Source organism: Pimephales promelas, chromosome 23 (genome assembly GCF_988280905.1).
Source record: "Pimephales promelas chromosome 23, fPimPro1.hap1.1, whole genome shotgun sequence".
Lineage (NCBI taxonomy): Eukaryota > Metazoa > Chordata > Actinopteri > Cypriniformes > Leuciscidae > Pimephales > Pimephales promelas.
Genome location: NC_142791.1, coordinates 3531123 through 3553239, shown reverse-complemented (window position 1 = coordinate 3553239; position 22117 = coordinate 3531123). Strand labels below are relative to the sequence as shown.

General features: G+C 37.0%; 1 protein-coding gene across 1 annotated transcript in view; it reads right to left on the bottom strand.

Moving 5' to 3' along the window:
- uvrag (UV radiation resistance associated gene) overlaps positions 1–22117 on the bottom strand; it is a 114409-nt gene that overhangs the window by 79519 nt on the left and 12773 nt on the right. Inside the window, exon 7 of the mRNA XM_039677630.2 lies at positions 8241–8346. Within this exon, the coding sequence (XP_039533564.2) occupies positions 8241–8346 (106 nt within the window). The remainder of the gene's footprint in view (positions 1–8240; positions 8347–22117) is intronic.

Sequence of the window (22117 nt, the reverse complement as noted above, 5' to 3'; positions counted from 1 at the left end):
GAGAAGTGACAACTCTGCTGTTCCAGAGGTGAACGCTCTGATCTGTAATCAGGTTCACATATCCTCAAGCCTGAAGGAAAACTCAAAACAGACTTTTGCTCATTAAGCCCCGTAACCGATACACGTTTGCAGGAATTTCAGAGCCTCGCTGACCTTTGGTGCGGTCCAGGTAGCGCTCGTGCGATCGAGGGAGAGTGTCAGCTATTAGTGTAAACGTATCCTGAAATTTGACATGTGGAGAACTCCTGAAACTTGCCAATTCGTTTTTTGGAGAGGAAGAGACTTCACAGTCGCTCACGGAGACTTGACGAACCGCTAAGAAAGACGTGTGATAATATTCCCAACATATGTAGGCTTCAGAAGGCTTTTGGAGCCTTTGGATGAGTATTGTGTTGGATATCGTAAGACAAAAACTTACTTGTAATTATTGCATGCCGTATTGTGTTTGCTGTGCTTTCTCGTTTTGGTTCATTATAAACGCTTCATGTTTTGGCAACTTCTTTCCACGTCATGATCATTTCTGGCTGATTTGGATTCAAGCAAGAGTGAGAGGGAAAAAAAGTGAGCTCATGTTCTTTGCTTTGGAACCAAAAACAAAGTTTGAAAACAGAAAATGACAAAACTCCAGGACACTGAGGCAGTGGAGATCAAGAGATGGTCCGCTGAACATCTCACCCTCTGAGAAAACAGCATTTCAACAGGTGGAGGGGCCGCCCCATACAAACACTAAGCACTTAAACATCAAAGACAGCAGGAGTGTGTGTGTGTGTGTGTGTGTGGTAGGGCACTTTGAGTGATGGCATCTTTATGACTCACAAGTGTGTGAGAGGGCAAATATTTCAATGCATTTCTATTCAAGAAACAAATTTCAGTTTCATTTAAAGGAAAGGCACATTATGTAAGATTTTTGGATCAATATATCCAAAAACCACTAGAACAATGTTATATATTTTGTTGATTTGTGTACTTCTTAAAAATGTTTCTAAGAATGTTTAAAGGGATACTCCACTTTTTTTGGAAATAGGCTCATTTTACAACTCCCCCAGAGTTAAACACTTGAGTTTTAACATTTTTTAAATCCATTAAGCCAATTTTCTGATATTTAGGAGAATATCAATAACCACACAGTTTCTGGTCCCATTGACTTCCATAGTATCCCATATCCAACATGACACCATGACTTTTGCATAAACATACATGCCACTTTCAAGTCCAGTGGCGTGTTATCTTTACGCATTTTGAGCTATCCGCGTGTATGAGTGTATGTCTACGCCGTTAAATTTCCGAGTGAAACGAAGCAAAATGTAGATCTGGGGAGCGATTTTTTTTTCCTAAGATGGTAGGGAAAGACTCATAAATGCTATTAACCCAAGTGACGGGTAGGTTTAGGGATGGGGTTGGGGTAGGTCATATATTTATATTTACAGTAATAACGTTAAATCAACGGCATTCATAAACACGCTGAAAAGCGATTATGCGTGTTGATAGCACGCCAAAAATGGATATACGAATTGGCGTGTCATACACACACAATTTCATGAGATCAGTCTGCCATATCAGAAAATCGGCTGAATGGATTCGAAAACGGTAAAACTCAACTGTTTAACTCTGGGGGAGTTTTAAAATGAGCCTATTTCCAAAAAAAGTGGAGTATCCCTTTAAATCCAGAGAAATAAGCAGTTTTAACCAGGACACGGACCGTTAATGACATTTACCGTTGATTTCTGATTTATATTATGTGTTTTATTAGACAGGTGATCAACTGTTTTGATATATTCATCGACAGAAAACTAATCATTGTTATACAGCTCAACACAGTTAGTCTTTTTGTTAAAATCTCTTAATCTCTCTTATATTAAATCTCATATTTTCACATAATTTGACAAAATAATTGTGAGAGAGCAAAATCTCAACTTCCCATCTCATATTTTTTTAGAGCCCGACCGATAAAGGATTTTGAAGGCCGATACCGATACAAATATTTTTATTTTATTTTTTACTTTATTTTAAAGGATTTTTCAAGTTAAAACACAAAACAAACAATGGCTCGGACTACACACACTCACAGGAGAAAAAAAAACATTAGTACATTAGTAAAAGGCTGCAGATCAGACTAGGTAATTATTTGTTGGTTTTAAAATCCGATATTCCGATATTTCGGCCGTTTTTTTTTTTTTCAGAAACGCGCAACAAAACATTAACAGATTTCCCTAACATAAGTTATTTGTAGTTATTTATGAGTTTTAACTAAAATAATATGATAATTCAATTTAAAGAGAAACTTGTTTCTTTTATTGTCACAACAGAACAGACTGATGATAGTGGCATTAGCTAGCTTTGTGGTTAGCTAGTCTATGATGAGCCATAATTTAGCAATGGATTACGTCATACTGCAAATTGTAAAACATACATTTTCAATATAACAGGCCAAGGAGAGATGATACGTCTCATTGCTATAACTGTCACGCGCTATTAAAGAAATATTTCAGTCACATTGTCAAAAGTTAAAAGGACAGTCAGTCAACTACACTATAACAACGTAACGTAACTATTACTAGCTAATTCCGCTTCACTCTCGGCTTATTTAACAGCAGCAAAACTGGACATGATAGTCAAATTTTGTCATGCTTATTTGAGTTAAGAGAACTGATGCGGATGTTCTTTTAATTGTTATTCAAGCAATGTATGTCTCGTGACTAAGGTTGGGTATCGAGAATCGAGTATCGATTGGAATCGGGACTAACTTTTAGTTTTTCCCGGAATCGTTCAAAAGTTAAAATTTCGATTCCTAGTTTCGATATTCACAGTCCGCCGAGCGGAAGAAGAAACCACTGAACAACACCAACGAAGAAGCGTCTACAGGAAGTGTTGGCATAACCGCGCGAGTCGAACGTGAGTAGCTTACGTCGGCGGTCCAAAGTGTGGCTTCACTTTTCTAAAAATAACGAAATCTCGGCAAAATGCAAAATTTGTGACAAAAGGAGTATTTGTGACAGAAGGAGTATTTCCTTCAGAAAGGATTATTTCCTTCAGAAAGACCGTTGGTTAGCAAGGTTCAGTGTTTCCTCTACATTCATTCTCCCGTGGCGGGCCGCCACACTTAAAATCCTCCCGCCACGGCTACAGCTTCTCAGTGACGTCCGATATTCTGCATAGTATTATGTTATTTTGTTAAGCCCCACTAAAGGCATAAAAAACTTTGTAAAGCACAATCAAGTTTTCACCCTATATTCCAAGACTTCTAAAGTCATTGCATAATGTGTAATTTTAGTCGCTAAGTTAAAGTTAACGGAAAGTCATCTCGCCTCAGTCATTCTCCATTCAGAATTCACACAGCCCGTCGCGTTCGTTTGCGACACGACAACACTCTCTTCAAGGTCAATATTCCCATTATTACTTCATTTGTAGATAAAGCATAAAGGTCTATGGTTTTCATAAAATGACTTTATCTTGCTGGAGTGGAGTTTATTGCCCATACCTTTCACAATCCCTTTAAGTAAGATTACAGCATGGAGTCGAGAGAGTATTGTTCTTCATGCGCACTGAAATTTAATACTGTTAAAAGAAAAGGCTCAAAAAACTGTTGCATATAGAATACACTAAGCATTAGTGCTGCACGATTAATCATATCGCAATCGTAATAGCGATCTCAAACCTATGCAATTATATAACGCAAAATGCCGCGATTTTATATGAAATAAACAAATTAGGGCTATTAACGCAGCATCTCTTCTTTTTTTTCATCCTTTGACTAGTGTTACACGATCCTGCTCTTATTTGTGCAAATGCCTTTTCGCATTTTGCACGACAAGAACTGAAAAGCTGCCTGTGAATGCCCTAAATGAGACTCGCAGAAAGACGCGCGCCATAATGCGCATGCACTGACACGTGCCAGAATACAGTTCTCTTTCGAGCTTGAACGAACAATAACACACACAATTATGCCAAAATGTCGTTTTGTCGAGTATCTTCATAACGTAAGAAAAGTCTTATGGACGAAAAGAGTTGTGCTATGAGGCGCATGTGAGATCCGCGTCTCGGCAACGGGTTCTCTTAAAGCGCCAGCAGCGAATAAAGCGTTCTGTCAGTCAAGTTAAAAGAACAAAGGGAAATTAGAAATTTACTCACTGATCTTGACTAAAGAACTTTTGTAGCTTTAATAAGGATTATTCTATATATAATTTATAATTCATGCAGCACAGACTGTTTGATAACTTTATTCAATTTCTGTATCCTACCTGTTAAGACAGGAAGGGCACAGGTAAATATGGTTTTTATTATGGGTTTATGTGGGGATTGTTTGAAGTTCACTTAATTTAAAAGTTGTTAATTTTTTTTTTAGCCTAATAATTTTTTTTTAAAAGTTGATAGCTTTCACTGTAATGATGGTTTGGTTGATGGTTTATTGATCATTATAGGTGTTATCAATCATTTAGTTGTTGTCTGTAGTTTGAGTTGAGAAATAAACATTAATACACAGAATGATCACTAATCTGTGTGTGCATTTTACTTTAGAACCAAGCAAGTTGGACTCATGAAACCATTTTATTATATCGGAATCGCACATCACAATTGCAATATTGACCTCAGTAATTGCAATGGCAATATGACTTTTTCCCCAAATCGTCCAGCCCTACTAAGCATATTATAGATATAATCCCTTCGCTATGTTCTTTTCAATGTGAAGCATTGCTTGCTGTGACTTGGTGTTGCTTCAAGTGCATCATTCTGCACACGGGATGCGCATGATCGATTATAATACTTTGGGGAGACAAGGCCCCCCCACCGGGGAAATGGGCCTGCCCCCACAGCTTGGAAAAATCCTAGAGGAAACACTGAGGTTAGCTAAACTTTTTTGACCCTGCCTCTTAAAACAATCGGAATCGAGAATCGTTAGGAACCGGAATCGAAACCAGGAATCGGAATCAGAATCAGAATCGTTCAAATTCAAAGATACCCAACCCTACTCGTGACCAACTCAACAAGTGTTGCCAACAAGGATGGTTTAGAATGCCCTCTGGTGGACAAACTATACAACTCCAACTCTCATGACATGGTTCAAGCATGTTTCGTCCATTTTTATTTTATATTTGAAATATTCATTTATCGGCAATTATATCTGCCGATATCGATATTTTGGAAAATGCCTAATATCGGCCGATAATATCGGCCTGCCGATATATGGGTCTGGCTCTAATATTTTTCCATCCCCATGTCCCTCTAGGGGCTCCATAGAATGTGTAATTTCCTTTCCGAACATAGTACTAGGCTTCGAGCACATCCCTACTACCTAGATTACAAAATACGAAACAAGCGGCGTCTATGAACAAATAACGCCAGACCATTGGTTGGTGCCTATGTAGACAGCAAGTGTGCACTAGATCAGAGTTCTGAAGAGTTTGAGAGAAGGAGAAAATATATATATATATATATATATATATATATAGTGTGTGTGTGTAAGATTACATTTATTCTGATTGGAAGGTATTTGGGCATTTACAGCGAACTAGGAGAGGAGAGGGGACAGACTTTTGAAGTTTTCATTAACTATAAGCACAACTATAAAACCTTCGTTTTCACAGCTGCTGACTGTCACCTCCAAAAATGCTAAATATGTTTTCCTTTGACTTTTCATTCAGTGAGTGTGGAAACACAAAGAGAGGATTTTCTGGTAACAAGGGCACGGTGATACTTAGAGAAGGGATAAAGCTGTGGGATTCGGGATCTCTAAATCCACCAAAACACAGGATACAAGAGCCGCCGGAGGACCTAATGACATATTTATGAGGATCTGTGTAACACAAGATACACAACTCTGAGGCCATTTACCACACTGCTGCTGTTTGTGTTGAGTGACTGGGTACCCTGACTTCCTGTCTGAAACTGAGGGTACTAGCACCAGCATACTCTCATTCTCACCTGTAAAAATAACACTGCAACTGCTTGAAATAATCAGCAAATAATAAAGTAGTTGCAATAGTAACAAAAAAGAGAGAAAATAAATGATCGATCAACTTATCTATCTACTTAATTCACTTTTCCATGTTGATAAGAGCATTAAAATGAAAGAAAAGATAAAAATGAGATAAAAATTTGCACTTAATCGCGAGTTAACCATGACATTAATCCGATTAATCGCGATTAAATATTTTAATCGTTCGACAGCACTATTATATATTTCTGAGAAAGTAAATGATCGATCTACTTATCTATCTACTAGGGATGCACCGAATATTCGGCCGCCGAAAATTTTCGGCCGAAAATGGCCCAAAAGTGCATTTTCGGTTTTCGGCCGAAAGACTTTTATCACCGAAACAATACGGCCGAAATGTTGTGATGACGCAAACAGAAACCGCGACCTGCACGTGCTTGTCTGAAGCAACATGTCTGTGGTGTGGACGTATTTTAGTGTATCTGAACCCGCAATGAGACGGAAACCTTGTTTATCCACCTATATCTGCTCTAAACAATGCGCGCCGCCATGACGACGAGTCCGGATGCGAGCGGGTCAAGAGCGGTGCGCGCGCTGTCTGTGGAGACTCGCGCTGCGGAGGCAGGCGAAAGTATAAACAAGGCAGCGCGAGTCTCCACAGACAGCGCGCGCACCGCTCTTGACCCGCTCACAACCGGAGTCGTCGTCATGGCGGCACGCATTGTTTAGAGCAGATAAAGGTGGATGAAACAATTAAAAATTATAATTAAGACTCGCGCTGCGGAGGCAGGCGAAACAAGGCAGCGCGAGTGTCCACAAACAGCGCGTGCACTGCTCCAAACGGTCGAGGCGTTTATACTTGACGCGCTCTCCGTTGTACTATTCCTTGAAACGACAGGGGACGACTCTAACTGTCCCCTAACCATCAGGAATCGGCGAGAAGAAGACAGATAAATACATGACAATGTTTATTTTTTTAGTATTCCACCACCAATACAAAAATAATCATGTAAAACTCAGTAAACCCTGAGATTATTACTTGTGACATTACAAAAAAATATGTATATTTGGGAACATGTATGTATAGAACTAAATTAATTAAATATTTTCTACATTCACTAAACATGTTTCATTAAGTTTCATGTACATTTGTATTAAACATGGACCATTGTTCATTTAAAAAGGCTTTTTATGCTATTGTATGCTAAATTTTTAAAATGTAACTAATTTAGACATGCAAACTGGGTGCTAGTGTGATGAGAAGTTTGCGCTCGGCTTTGTTTTTGAGAGAACATTTCATTTTAAAACCTTTCTGCAGGCCAGTAGATTATTATTTAGTGTACACATGAGTGGGGTCAAGTTAAACATTTTAGTTTGAATTTTATTTTATACTGTGCATTGTGCTAAATAAATATTTGCATAATTTGTAATTGATTTATTCTTTGAAAATGTTATATTAATTTATGCAATTGCAATGCCTTGATTTTAGTAAAGTTTGTACACAGTCATAGCCATAAATGCAATTATACTAATAATTGGCATAATTTCTTCCGGTGTTTCGGTTTTCGGTTTTCGGCCTTGGTTTCCTCTTTTTCGGTTTTCGGTTTCGGCCAAGAATTTTCATTTCGGTGCATCCCTACTATCTACTTAATTCAGAATGATGGAACATGTTCAGTTCATAAAAATGTAGTAGTAAATGTTGAGTTTAACATTTACTAAAAATAATAAAAAATACAGAATTGCTAATGCAGATGTAAGTTCCCAAAGCTTGTTCTAACAGACTCCTATGCATTTATTTATGTTTGAAGCTTTGTTCATAATTGACAAAATATAATACTGGGGGCACCTTTTAGTTTTTAATGTTTCCCAGTTGTGTTTTCTTTAGGACATTCACTGAAATGCCTGTCTGATACACTGCTAGATATAGCTTATCAAAAGCTGGTTTATACTGCCATCTCTCATGAAAGAGTAATTCTGTGAGCCTGGAAAGACAATATCCCCACTACAGAGTGAAGTATTGAATTTGAAATTGAGTTTGACAATACGCTATAAAATTCTGTCAAGCATACAGCAACTGTAAATTTAGCCTTTTATACTTGCAGAGGTGCTTTACAGAGTCTTACCATCAGTACTATGTGTACCAGGTGTAAAGGAAAAGAAAACCCAACAGGCCGGATAGGATTTATGAAGTTAGAGAACATGGAAAGTATACAGAATATAAAAATAATCCTGAATGAATAGAAGCACACAAGCAGACCTAGACAACCCAAGAAATCCCACTGGTTTGATTTGTTGGGTGGGGTCTCACCTTTTCTGTGCAGGACGCTGTTGTCCTCAGTTTCTCTTCAATTTCCTTTCCGATCTTCTGAACCGTCACCTGAGTCTGCTTTATGGCTCTCTGGGCTGTGTGAAGCCTGTGGAGGAAACACACACAGGATGCATCACTGTTAGGGTTTGAGAATGTGAAGAAAACGCCATTCCAAGTACTTGATCCGAATGATTTAATGACATTAATACACACAACATGTTTGATCAGAGCTGTGAACCTAACAAAAATAGTCTACCAAGTCAAAAAAAACAGTGTTCTTTTCACATCTGCTCTCTGTATAGTTCAAACCACAATCAAACGACTCTTATGATTCTTTTTAATGAAGCAGTCAAGCGAATCAGAATTACACTGATTTCAACATGACATGTGTAGTTAAATATACTCAGTTATTAAAAATAGAACCCACAAAACATATCCAAACTAGTTAATCTGACATGAAATAAACAAAAGAAACACAAAAAATATGCATATACAGTAATTATATAAACAAACGTTATTTATGAAGCATGTTCAAGCTGCTATCTCATACAATTAAAGTATATTAATCTGCTATACACAAGAAAGTAATTTAGATTTGGAACGACATGAGAGTGAGCAAATGATGACAGGATTTTCATTCATATTACTTTAATTTGAAAAGTTTTGAGCATTTGTATTGTAAAACCGAACTAAAACACAATCAGTGATTGGATCTTGACTCACATAGATGGAATTAGGTCAATCAAATGAAGGATGACAGCGGACACATATAAACAGCCGTTCTCATATATAATGGAAACAGAATTGCCGCAGATGATCTCACACGGAGACCGATTTCAGATTTATATTTGCGGTAATTAGAGAACACATAAACTGAAACCTCATGACAGGACCGCTGAACTGAAGGGAGGTCAGCCGCTGTTTTTGTATTGTTTGTTTATTTCCCAAAGGCAATGGGCTTGTTAAGATAAACTTTTATAAATAAAAACAGGTTCGTAAGGAGATTAATAACGCCGCAGATGGGTCTCCTCATTTCGCCTGTTTTTGTTTGCACCATGGGCCTAATTTTATGACTCATCTGGTTTTACAACAAAACCAAATGGTTTTAATACCCATTGTTCAATTGCAGTGGTATGGTGAAATTTAATTCACCTGAAGGAAAAAATTCTGTCAAATTGAATTTAAAGGATTAGTTCACTTTTCAAAAAACTTTTGCTGATAATTTACTCACCCCATGTCATCCAAGATGTCCACGTCTTTCTTTCTTCAGTCGAAAAGAAATTAAGGTTTTTAATGAAAATGTTCCAGGATTTTTCTCCATATAATGGACTTCAGTGGGAACCAGACGGTTTAAGTTCCAAAAGAAACTTTCAGAACAAACTGCAAACTTGTTCAAAGGGCTTTAAACGATTCCAGACGATAAATGAGGGTCTTATCAAGCGAAACGACCGCTCATTTTTAAAAAAAATAACAAAGTCTAAGTTTTATAAGATCAAACGCTCGCCTTGCTCTGTTTTGTGGTGCACGTTCGTGACTCTCCTGTTCGAACTCGTTCAACAAAATGAACAAATCTTTTTTCGAATCAATTCTTTCGTTTCTTTCGCTGAATGAACCAAATGACAAGATTTCTTCATTGATGAACGAGTTTGAACAGGAGTGCGTTACAGAACAGAGCAAGGCGAACGTTTGAGCTTATAAAACTTAAACTTTGTTATTTATTTATAAAACGAGCGATCGTTTCCCTTGATAAGACCCTTATTCATCGTCTGGAATCGTTTAAAGCTCTTTGAACAAGTTTGCAGTTTGTACTTAAAGTTTCTTTTGGAACTTGAACCGTTTGGTTCCCATTGAAGTCCATTATATGGAGAAAAATCCTGGAATGTTTTCATCAAAAACCTAAATTTCTTTTCAACTGAAGAAAGAAAGACATGGACATCTTGGATGACATGGGGGTGAGTAAATTATCAGCAAAAGTTTTTTTCAAAAGTGAACTACTCCTTTAAGAATTAAGTGCATCCATGGATTTTACTACAAACATGATTTCATTGCACGAAATGTTCGCTCCCTAAAAAGTCCAACAATGCACCATGAAAACCAGGGAGCATTGATGGAGCTTTTGCTGTTCCCTCTCGGGAGCTTCACGTAAGGCAGCTGATTCGCTCGCTCGACCACAAAACCTTTCAGCGACTCTCCTAACTCACTCGCTCATCCTCCATTAATGGTTGTTTCTCTCTCTTTTTGAACGGTAAGATTAACACATTCTCACTTGAATCCCTCAAGGACAATCAGAAGTGCACATCGCTGGGATTAACAACAAACTAGACAAGTGGACGAGGAAGAGGCCAGGTAAAATACAGTAATCAAAGAAATTAATATTTTTATTCAACAAGGGTGCATTAAATTGATCAAGTGAGGGTTAATGTATCAATTTAAAGGGATACTCCACTTTTTTTGGAAATAGGCTCATTTTACAACTCCCCCAGAGTTAAACAGTTGGGTTTCACCGTTTTCGAATCCATTCAGCCGATTTTCGGATATTTAGAAGAATATCAGTAACCAGACAATTTCTGGTCTCATTGACTTCCATAGTAGGAAAAAAAATATACTATGGAAGTCAATTAAACCAGAAACTGTCTGGTAACTAATATTCTTCTAAATATCCGAAAATCGGCTGAATGGATTCGAAAACGGTAAAACCCAACTGTTTAACTCTGGGGGAGTTGTAAAATGAGCCTATTTCCAAAAAAAAGTGGAGTATCCCTTTAAGCAGTACAACTGTTCTCAACTTTGGTAACAATAAGACATGTTTCTTGAGTACCAAATCAGCATATTAGAATGATTTTTGAAGGATCATGTGACACTAAAGCCAGTCATGATCCCGCAAAATGTAATAAATAATAATAAATTACATTTTGTGTACATGGGTGGGTTTATTAGTTTCCGATAAGTTTTCTCCAAATGCTATGGACCTCCTTGTTCAACAGATTTTGAGAAATCCTGGGAAACTGAGCATACCACATTGAGCGTAGCAGGGGGAGAATTTCCTCCCACATGCCGACAGAAACCTTGCATTTCATCTTCCCATCTGTGGGCCTTTTTGAATCCATCCGAGGGCGGCCAGAGTACTTTGTGACACTGCTTTAAAAATGTTTCTACCGCTCCTTTCTTCCCAAAGTTTTTACACTGACGACTTCATTACCACACACGTCATTCGTAAGCAATCAACGAATTGCAGCGGTCCAATAAGAGGTCCGAGAAAGAACAGAGAGATGGCCAGCTTCTGATCCGGACCGTCAAGATTCTCCTATGGCTAGCATTAGAGAATTCAAACAGTTTGCTGACAAAGGTTAAGTGCCAATATCAGCATAGTGAAACAATGCAGACTAATACTCCCTGAGCAACTCATCTGGGTTACGTTTCGGCCCTCCTGTGACCACACTGATCCAAAACTAGACCTGGACTCTACATCTGCTAGAACTACATCTGGCCACTCCAAGCGAAGCTCATTCAAAAGTCATCTACTTTTAACAAACCACTGTAATAAAGTTTCAGGAAAGTAAGGTTTTACGATTGTCTACACACAACTATGGTGATAATTTCCGGTGGTTGCCCACCAAAACTATATAATGCACAGCTACCATTTCTATAAATCCACATTTTCTTCTATATACCTCTTTTTCTGAAGCTAGAGATTGGAAAACTACACCCCTCTCGCTCATATTTGGGGCCTCTCTCGCACTTTCCCAGAAGCACTCTGCATGAGCTGACCAGGGCATAAATCACTAGGCCTTTAAAATCCACCCTGTAACAAGTTCACACAGCGACAGGAAAAATATTATTTATTTTTTATCAGCCGTGTCTCTCTCTCTCTCTCTTGTTATACGCAGGGTGATATGGCACGCCGATAAGTCAAGTCAAAGCTGATTTGACAGCTTTATCGTGACCGTGATTGAGATGGAGAAATCTGATAGGCCACTTCCCCCAGGTGAGCGGCAGTTATCGCCCAATCGGATTTCACGCATGTCTGCACTCTTATCAACCCGTCTGCCCGTCAACACCTATCTCCCTCAGCCAATCAGAGAAGGGCACAGGACGCTGCCCGGCAACCAGCAAGGCAGCTCAGACATCAAACACACGCTAGAACACAAACACTTCAGTAACAACAACTTTCTTTTCTGGCGAATCACCTTTTAAAAAACTAGGGGAATGATTTCGGAGATTGACATCGGAGGGAAGCTGGGTGCAGTGACCCAAGTAATAGATTACTAGTTGTGTTTGCCAAGTCAAGCATCACTTTTACTACTTTTCACACTTAGGCTGCATCTGAAATCGCATACTTCTCTACTATATAGTAGGCGAATATAGAAACAGTGTGTGAAAAAAGTAGTATAGCCGAATTTGCAGTACTAATGATCTACTTCTTTTTCACTGAGACTCTAAATTTGTGATTTGTGAATTGAAATTAAGCATAGGTCATGCGATAAGGGCAACATGGTTATTGTTAGTAGGTACAACCAGATTACATTCATACTACACACATTTATACTACATAGAACGTAGCTTTTAGTGAAAATAAGTACCGACTCAAGGGAGTATGCGATTTCGGACGCAGCCTTAGAGTTAGGGAACTATTAAACTTAGTAGATAAAAATCAATCAAACATTAAAATCACTCAAAAATTACTTTTCTATGCAATTAAACTAATGATTTGTTCCCCTAGCAATCACTCAAAACACCCTATATACTGCAATACACAAACCCTAAAACCGTATTCTGGACAAATGTGGGCAAAATAGATTTGATTTATTTTTAAAAAATACTTCCCTTGATCTGAGCGGTACAAGACTTGGCTACTTTTCTTAAGTTTGCCTCCTGAACACACACAATTTTTTTTTTACTCATTTTTACAATGTTAAGTGGGTGAAAAAAAACTCCTTAATCTTGTATTTGAGTAAAAAATGGGCCCGCATAGAAATGAATGGGGAAAACTGTAATTTAGAGCATTCTAAAATAAGCCAAAATAAGACACCGGGCGACAGCAAAGTCAATTCATCTTTAGGTTTTAGCTCTAAGAACTTATTGGAATGATATTTTAATGTAGTTAAAAATATTTAAAAAATAAAACTACATAGTAATTAATTTACATAGAAATAATTTACATGGAAAATATGGTACTTTTTGAAGTAAATAAATTCAAAAATACCCCCAAAATTAAAAAAAAACACCATAAATGGACAGACAAAACTTTATCGAAGACAGTGATATAACATTTATAATAAGTAAATACTAGGATCACACCTGATTCATCTGTCCCCACATTTGTCCACAATTACAGGATTAAGGGCTATAAAGTGAATACGGTTTGTGGGATACACAAACTACCACTCAAACAACCATAGCAACCAGACAACCACATAGCAACACCATGGCAACCTAGATAACCCTAGCAAACACAGCACATTGTTGTGTGTTAGCACATTGCTCTAACCAGCACACATCTTCAACCATATCGCAATGGCAATGTACTAGCAACACACAAGAACACCTTGGCAACCGATCATCAACATTCTGACTACCATGTCAAACATATCTATAAAGGCTAACTACCAATCAGAACAACTTAGGAAATGCATAGCAACACCCTGGCAACCACACAGATCATCCTAACATTATGGCAGACAAGAAAATGTAAAAATCTAGTTTCACTTATCTTAGAAAAGCATAAAAAACTGAACAAAAAAGACTTAAAAGAGAAAAAAATAAACATAGAAAAGTATTAACTCCTTGACCTGAAACACAAATTCATTCATTCCAGTGGCTGGAACAAGAACAGAGACAGATTATTGTAAACATTGCTTTCTTGACATTCCTTCTCTCCCACATTTACCTCTCAGTGTGTTTATGTATTTACTGTTCATTGATAACCAAATAAATCTCCACTTGTGTTTGTATGCAACACAGCAGGGTAGCATTGTAAAACCAGGCCGAAAATAAAACAGGAAATGAAAACAAAGACAGATGCTTCAGGAAAAGAACAAAGATGCGCTCTGAGAAGTTTTGACGGCCATCTTATGTCATATCCTGAAATGGCCAAGAAAGACTGTAGCATGTCAAATCCAATTACATTTTACTGCCCAATCCTAACATTGCTTGGCGCTTGTAATTATGAAGATCTTGAAGAGAACGATGAAACAAACATTAAATACTGCTCTTCATTAGTCGCTGCCATTTTTTCCCATTTGTCTTCTCATCTCATGATGAGTAACTCCTATACATATAGGAAGTGTAAAAAAATGACTTTTTTTTAGGGCTGTCAAACGATTAATCGCATCCAAAATAAAAGTTTGTGTTGTGGGTGCACTGTGTATATGCACATATGCTTATATATATATATATATATATATACATATAGAATTTATAAAATATATAGATTTATATATAATTTTTATTATATATAAATATAAATATTTTATATATAAAAAATATTTATTTCTTAAATATATACAAGCATGTGTGTGTATTTATATATATAAAATAATTATACACAATGCATCCACATATATTATGTAAACACAAACTTTTATTTTGGATGTGATTAATCGCGATTTATCGTTTGACAGCCCTAGTTTTGTTTTGTTTTTCACATTTCTGTGCGTACAAGATCGGGTGACAACTTTTACTATGTCAATAATTTTTGTAAAAATTAACTTTTTCTTTACCAATTTCTCCTGACTGTAACAGTGCCATTTTAATTTTTTTTTTTTTTTTTCAGTAAAGTTGTATTTGTATATAATTTATATTTCAATTAGTTGTCAAAGTTTGGGCTAGATTACCAAATATCCACATTTTGATTAAAAAAGCTTTGATTAAAAGCTAGCATGCTCTTCTATTTATATATCTTTTATATTTTATCTAACAAATGATGGTTTCATTCCATTTTAATAAAATTAAAAATTTAATTAAGAAGTACAACGCAATTTATCAACATTTATACATCAGATAAAACTTTTAATTTTTACAAAAATGTACTTTTAAAATCAAAAGAATGCCTTTCATATCATTTGACCTTTCAATTTTAAGCAACCGCTTCAATTGAACATTCCCCGGATCGCTTCGTGTGTGTATGAGTGTGAGTGGAAAAGACAAAGAAAGGAAATGAAATACAGTCTGTCTGGTTGGTATCTACAAAATGAAGGGATGAAAAATGTTTTCTGTCTCTTTTTATGTTTGGATAAATGCTGATAAATGCCCTTATATCAGGTGACAGCCAGTCTTCTGTTGTCTTTGCAATTCCTTCACGTCCTCTTTCCCTCCTGGAGATATGGGTCACACACAAATACACACTTAGTCAAACACAACGCACAACTGCCAAAGCCACAGATCTGCTTGCATATCACGTGTAATTTACCTAAAGGAAAACTTCGATCCAGTATAAACTAATGCTCGAACAATACTCTCATCCTGCATTGCACTCATTCCACTGCTATGATTATACCTGAAGTGTCACTGATCGATCTGGATTTCACTGTAGGCTAATAATTACACTCGCAGTACATAAATCAAAGATAATGTGTGTAGTTTGTGCAAAGGAATCAAACACACTGGGTTGTGCTTATGAAAACACAACACATCTGTTAACCTGCGTCCAAATATCCTTCACAAAAAAAAGAAACAAAAACACTTTTATTGCACAATGAACAAGTGACACGACACGGAAAAAATCTAGAGTGCAAACAACTTCGAAGGGATGTGAGCCTGAACGGAAAAGAAAACAAACACGCAACTATCTACAGTGGACCCCTACCTGCGGCTCAGACCGGGAGAATGTCAACACACGCCTCCGTTTACACACACCTCAGGACTCGCCATTGTCTCCAGTACTGAAGGGACAGATAAGATTGTGCACCATGGAAATATTTTGGGCGCTGACATTCCTGCCTGGTCTTTGCCGAGAGACGACCAATCCTTTTGACACCTCGCCATGACATCATCTTTGCTCAAAAACAGTTTAACGGATATCTTGGCTCAACCGGGGTAAAGTTAAGTCTGTGGGTTACATAAGACATCAGGCATTATTAGGGCCCACAAATATTCCCCCATTTCATTATTATATATCATAATCATCATTATATATAGTAGTTTAATGTAGTACTGACACTAAAACTCTGAAAAAATAGAATTTTTTCCTCACAGAGTAATTTTTATTTTGGGGTAACTATCCTCGATGTATATCGATACGTATTTTAGTATTGCGATATATTGTTACACCCCTACAATTAATGAATTATAAATATATAAAATATAATATTAATATAAATATTTTTTGTGGAAACCATGATTTTATTCAGGATTCTTTGACAAATAGAAAGATTTATTTGAAATAGAATTGATTGTATCATTATACATAAATGCCTAGACTCTTTTCCCTCACTCTTGATAAATTGTACGTGTCCTTGCAGAATAAAAGTACTCATTTATTTAATAAAAAATAAAAAAAATTAAAAAAAATCATCCTGACCCCAAACTTTTGATCAGTGTAGGCAATAAGGTTCTGAAAAAGATCTTCAATGTGTAGAAGGTGATGGAGAGAAGCTGATGCGCTTTTATCCCTTTATTAAAGCTTCCCTATAAGCAGGGCTCCAATATCCCTCTACACTATTATTACCACAGCCTCCCACAAAGCCCTGAGAGACCAAAACACTAGCATCCATTTTCAGCCAGGCGACGCGGAGCTTAAGGAGGAGTTTGTTTTTCCGTAAGGCATGGCAGGCGTTACCGGTCCTGAAGGTTGTTGCTTTAGGGTTTTAAGGGGCTAGCATGAACCCAGCTGCTAAAGCCGTACCCGATAATCCGGTCCAGAACTATGCCCTTCGGCGGGGGAGCGTACGACCCGTCGACCTGTTGAAAGGCGCTAAAAGCAGGAAAGGCTTATCACCGCAGCAACCACCGGGTCACACTCTACTCCCTGAACTTTGCCGTACAACGCCGCCACTGTTCTTCACTTGCTACTTTATTGATGGGAGAGTGAGGGGAATCCATCTTAAAGGAGTTGTTCTCTTTTGAAAAAAATTTTGCTGATAATTTACTCACCCCCATGTCATCCAAGATGTCCACGTCTTTCTTTCTTTAGTCGAACAGAAATTAAGGTTTTTGATGAAAACATTCCAGGATTTTTCTCCATATAATGGACTTCAATGGGAACCAAACGGTTCAAGGTCCAAAAGAAACTTTCAGAACAAACTGCCAACTGTTCAAAGGGCTTTAAACGATTCCAGGCGGTGAAGGGTCTAAGCGAAACGATCGCTCATTTAATAAATAATATAACAAAGTTTGAGTTTTATAAGCTCAAATGCTCGCCTTGCTCTGTTCTGTGATACACGTTTGTGACTCTCCTGTTCGAACTCGTTTATCAAAATGAACAAATCTTTTTACGAGTCAATTTGTTCGTTTTGTTCATTGAATGAACCAAATGACTCGGAAAACGATTTGTTCATTTTGATGAACGAGTTCGAACAGGAGAGTCACACAGTACACAGCAAGGCGAGCATTTGAGCTTATAAAACTTAAACTTTGTTATTTATTTATTAAATGAGCGATCGTTTCGCTTGATAAGACCCTTATTCATCATCTGGAATCGTCTAAAGCCCTTTGAACAGTTTGCAGTTTGTACTGAAAGTGTCTTTTTGACCTTGAACCGTTTGGTTCCCATTGAAGTCCATTATATGGAGAAAATCCTGGAATATTTTCATCCAAAACCTTAATTTATTTTCGACTGAAGAAAGAAAGACATGGATATCTTGGAAGAAATGGGGGTGAGTAAATTATCAGCAAAAGTTTTCAAAAGTGAACTACTCCTTTAAAAAAAGAACATGGAATGCTTTAAAATAATTTTGAGCTAACTGAACATCTTAAAAGAATAGTTCTCCCAAAATATTGATGTATGATTCTTGAGTGAAATATTAGATTTAGTCATGTTACAAAGAATACTAGTCTAGTTATGATAGAAAAAGGATTTGGAAAGCATCATGTGTTGATTATTCCCAGTATGAACCAGCTGAGAGGGGGTGATGGGAGATAAAAAGTTGAATTCATACGCAAGCAGGACTTTCCTTTGGCTTACATAAGCCACACTGAGAACATTTCCTGAATAAGAAAATACGGGAAGGAACCAAGAACCAAAGAACCAGGAGAAACAGCAAACACCTTTTCCAAAGACAAAAAGCTACTTTGGCCCACTAACACACAATCATAAAACAAATGCAAAAGAAAACACCCCTTACAACAACTCTGACTGATTTAGATCACCGAATCACACTTTTTTCCCACGAGTGGCCCGTTAAAGCATGACTGACGGGCTGCCCACCCTAGAGTAGCATAAATCGCACATGGAGAGGAAACATTTCTCTTCAGATTAATGATTCATTTTATTAGAAGACTAACTACTCTGATTTCTTGTTTTTCCTCTTTTCCTCTCTGTATTATTCCTACTTAAAGATCGTCAGGTTGAGTTAATCGCTGACAACACGGCACTGTCAATCAAACCAAATGTTTCCTAAGTGCTGATAACCACCGCCGCCATCCGCCCATTCAACCCGGACACAAGGAGTTTGGCCAAGAGTTGTACAGACTTTACACACCAACCGTTTCTTCTCTCTGTATTTCTGTCCGTCTAACTGAAACACACAGAAGATTGACGGCAAAACAGAAAAGCAAATCAAACTAAATTTTACGATGAATGAAATTACAAAACAGACAAGTATAGTCCAATTATAGAGAGATGACCCTTATGAACTGGTTCTTTTTAATAAAACATAAGCCAGTTTAGTCCGATTTCCGAATGAATGGCACTAATTAATCTGTTCTTTAATGTGAAATCAAGCACACAAAATGTAGTCTGATTCCCAAACGAAATAACTCTTATGAGGCCAGCACTTTTAAGTGAATCAAAAACATCCTACTGTGTTATTTGATTCTGAAAATAATGACTCTCATGAATCTGGTATTTTAAAGCGATTTAACAGATACAAACCTGTATAGTCCAATTTCAGAAAGAATAAACCGTATGAACCGGTTCTTTTAAGGGGATCAAAAACACACAGTGCAGCAAGTGTAGTCTGATTCAGTGAATGAATCTTATATGCAGGTTCACTTTAGTGAATCAAAAACACACAGTGCAGCCAGTGTAGTCTGATTCAGAGAATGAATCTTATATGCAGGTTCACTTTAGTGAATCAAAAACACACAGTGCAGCCAGTGCAGTCTGATTCAGTGAATGAATCTTATGAGCATGTTCACTTTAGTGAATCAAAAACACACAGTGCAGCCAGTGCAGTCTGATTCAGTGAATGAATCTTATGAGCATGTTCACTTTAGTGAATCAAAAACACACAGTGCAGCCAGTGCAGTCTGATTCAGTGAATGAATCTTATGAGCATGTTCACTTTAGTGAATCAAAAACACACAGTGCAGCCAGTGCAGTCTGATTCAGTGAATGAATCTTATGAGCATGTTCACTTTAGTGAATCAAAAACACACAGTGCAGCCAGTGCAGTCTGATTCAGTGAATGAATCTTATATGCAGGTTCATTTTAGTAAATCAAAAACACACAGTGCAGCCAGTGTAATTTGATTCAGTGAATGACTATTGTGTGCATGTTCACTTTAGTGAATCAAAATCATATAGCCTAGTGCAGCCAGTGTAATCAGATTACTGAAAAAAAATGACTCATTAGGTCAGTTCTTTGCAGTTACCAATGTAACAACGTGTAGTTAAAAAACCACATTGAGCAGTTTTTCAGTGGTATTTTATAAAATAAATGAATGAGATGTTACCATTTTTTATTTGATTAGTTATTGTTGTTTTTTATACATTTAAGGACTATTTATTTATGAATGGATTGCATTTATGCTGCCTCTAAAAAATACTGTAAAGTCATTGAAAAGCCACTGTAAACACCCTTTTCGAGTATAGTTTTAAATTCTCTATCTATCTATCTACAGTATCTATCTATCTATCTATCTATCTATCTATCTATCTATCTATCTATCTATCTATCTATCTATCTATCATCTATCTATCTCTAAAAGAACTGGGTCCAACTATATATTAAGTGGCTTTAAGTACTATGCACTTACATTGAAACGAATAATTTGATACAATGGACTTATTGTGTACACACATGTTTTTAAATTGTACTTATATTTTAAAAATACAAGCATGTCATTACAGCTGTAACTAATTTATGTAATTTCATCTGTAATTACACCGCTGACCCATCCCTTACACTTTAACCTACCCTTAAACCTACCCATACCACCACACCTGTCCCTAACCTTACCCGTATCACACCTCAATAGCAGCAGAAGTGTTTTACAATACAACATTATTTACTTATTTTTCAATGAGAGTACATAGTTCTTAAAGACACTTAATATAAAGTGGGACCTGGAATGGTTAAGAGGAATTGTTCAATTGTTGGAACGAATCATAATTTTTTCTGCCATTGTTCATTTTCCACACAAATATCCTCAAAATAAGAGTTACAAAAAAGATAGAATAATGCATCCCATGCATGTTTCCGTCAGTCGTGCGTTTATACAAATATGCGACCAATGCATAAGATTTCGGACTCATAGTCAAGACTACCAAGAGACTCAGAAACACGAGCGTCAGCCTCCTGCTAACTCTATATCACCCCACTATATCCACACAACAAAATCTGCACATGCCCATTGAGGTGCGTATGAATGAAGGTTCGGGAAAACGGGTGCTTGTGTGTTTCTTAACATCTGTGGGATCAAAGACATTCTTTAGATAGATGTCATTTCAATGTTGTAATCCTGCAGATGTGTTCACACAGAAAAATCTGAATACGGGAAGTGTGTCAGTTAATTAACCCTCTCCAAAGTGCCTCCCTTCTCTCAGGTTTCATTTCGTTACAAAACATATTAGTATTAGCAGAGAGCTGTTGCCATCTAGTGGTGCAACAAAGCTACAGCAGAACATTGAGCCAACATTCAACTTCACTGGGTTTGGAGAGGTCTGCCAATACCCTGACAAGGGTGGACTAATTTTTCTTCCTTGATTTCCTGCTCTCCTCATCCATCAGGTCTTTCATCCAAGGATTACGGTTATCCAAGACGGCAAAAACATCAGTCATCTTTGGCTGAAGAACGAGACGCCACCCTGCAGCAGGGGTCCAATTCGAAAGAGGAAAAAAAACACAGAGCGCTATCTGGCGGACAAGGAAAGGAGCTTTTGTCTAAGATGGGAACTGCTTCTGGGTTTCAAATTGGAAGATAATACAATTCTGGAAAGTAACTTTCAAATTGGAGCTGAACATATGTTAAGAGCAAATGCTAGTCCTGTAGGAACGAAATTCAAATTCTTTTCGCAATGGTCAGCGATGTGTCAATACAGTCAAAGTACTGCAGATGTATTATTAATCAAAGGAGATCTTACTTTTAATTATATATGGCAATTGTACAGTGTAAAAAAAATTGTTGGTTTAACTTAAAAAATGTAGTTAACGGGTTACTTTAAAAAAATAAGTTCATTGAAATGGAAAAATTGAGTTAATTCAATGAAAGAGATTGATTTAATCACCAGAAACTCAAAATATTATGTTATCTGAACCACATAAACTATTTAAGTTGATTTGACAAAAGAAAAAAAATTGTGATTACAAATCATGAACATATTTTTTTTACAGTGTGTCAATACAGTCAAAGTACTGCAGATGTATCATTAATCAAAGGAGATCTTACTTTTAATTATATATGGCAATTGTACAGTGTAAAAAAAATGTTGGTTTAACTTAAAAAATGAAGTAAACAGGTCGCCTTAAAAATGTAAGTTCATTGAAATGGAAAAAATG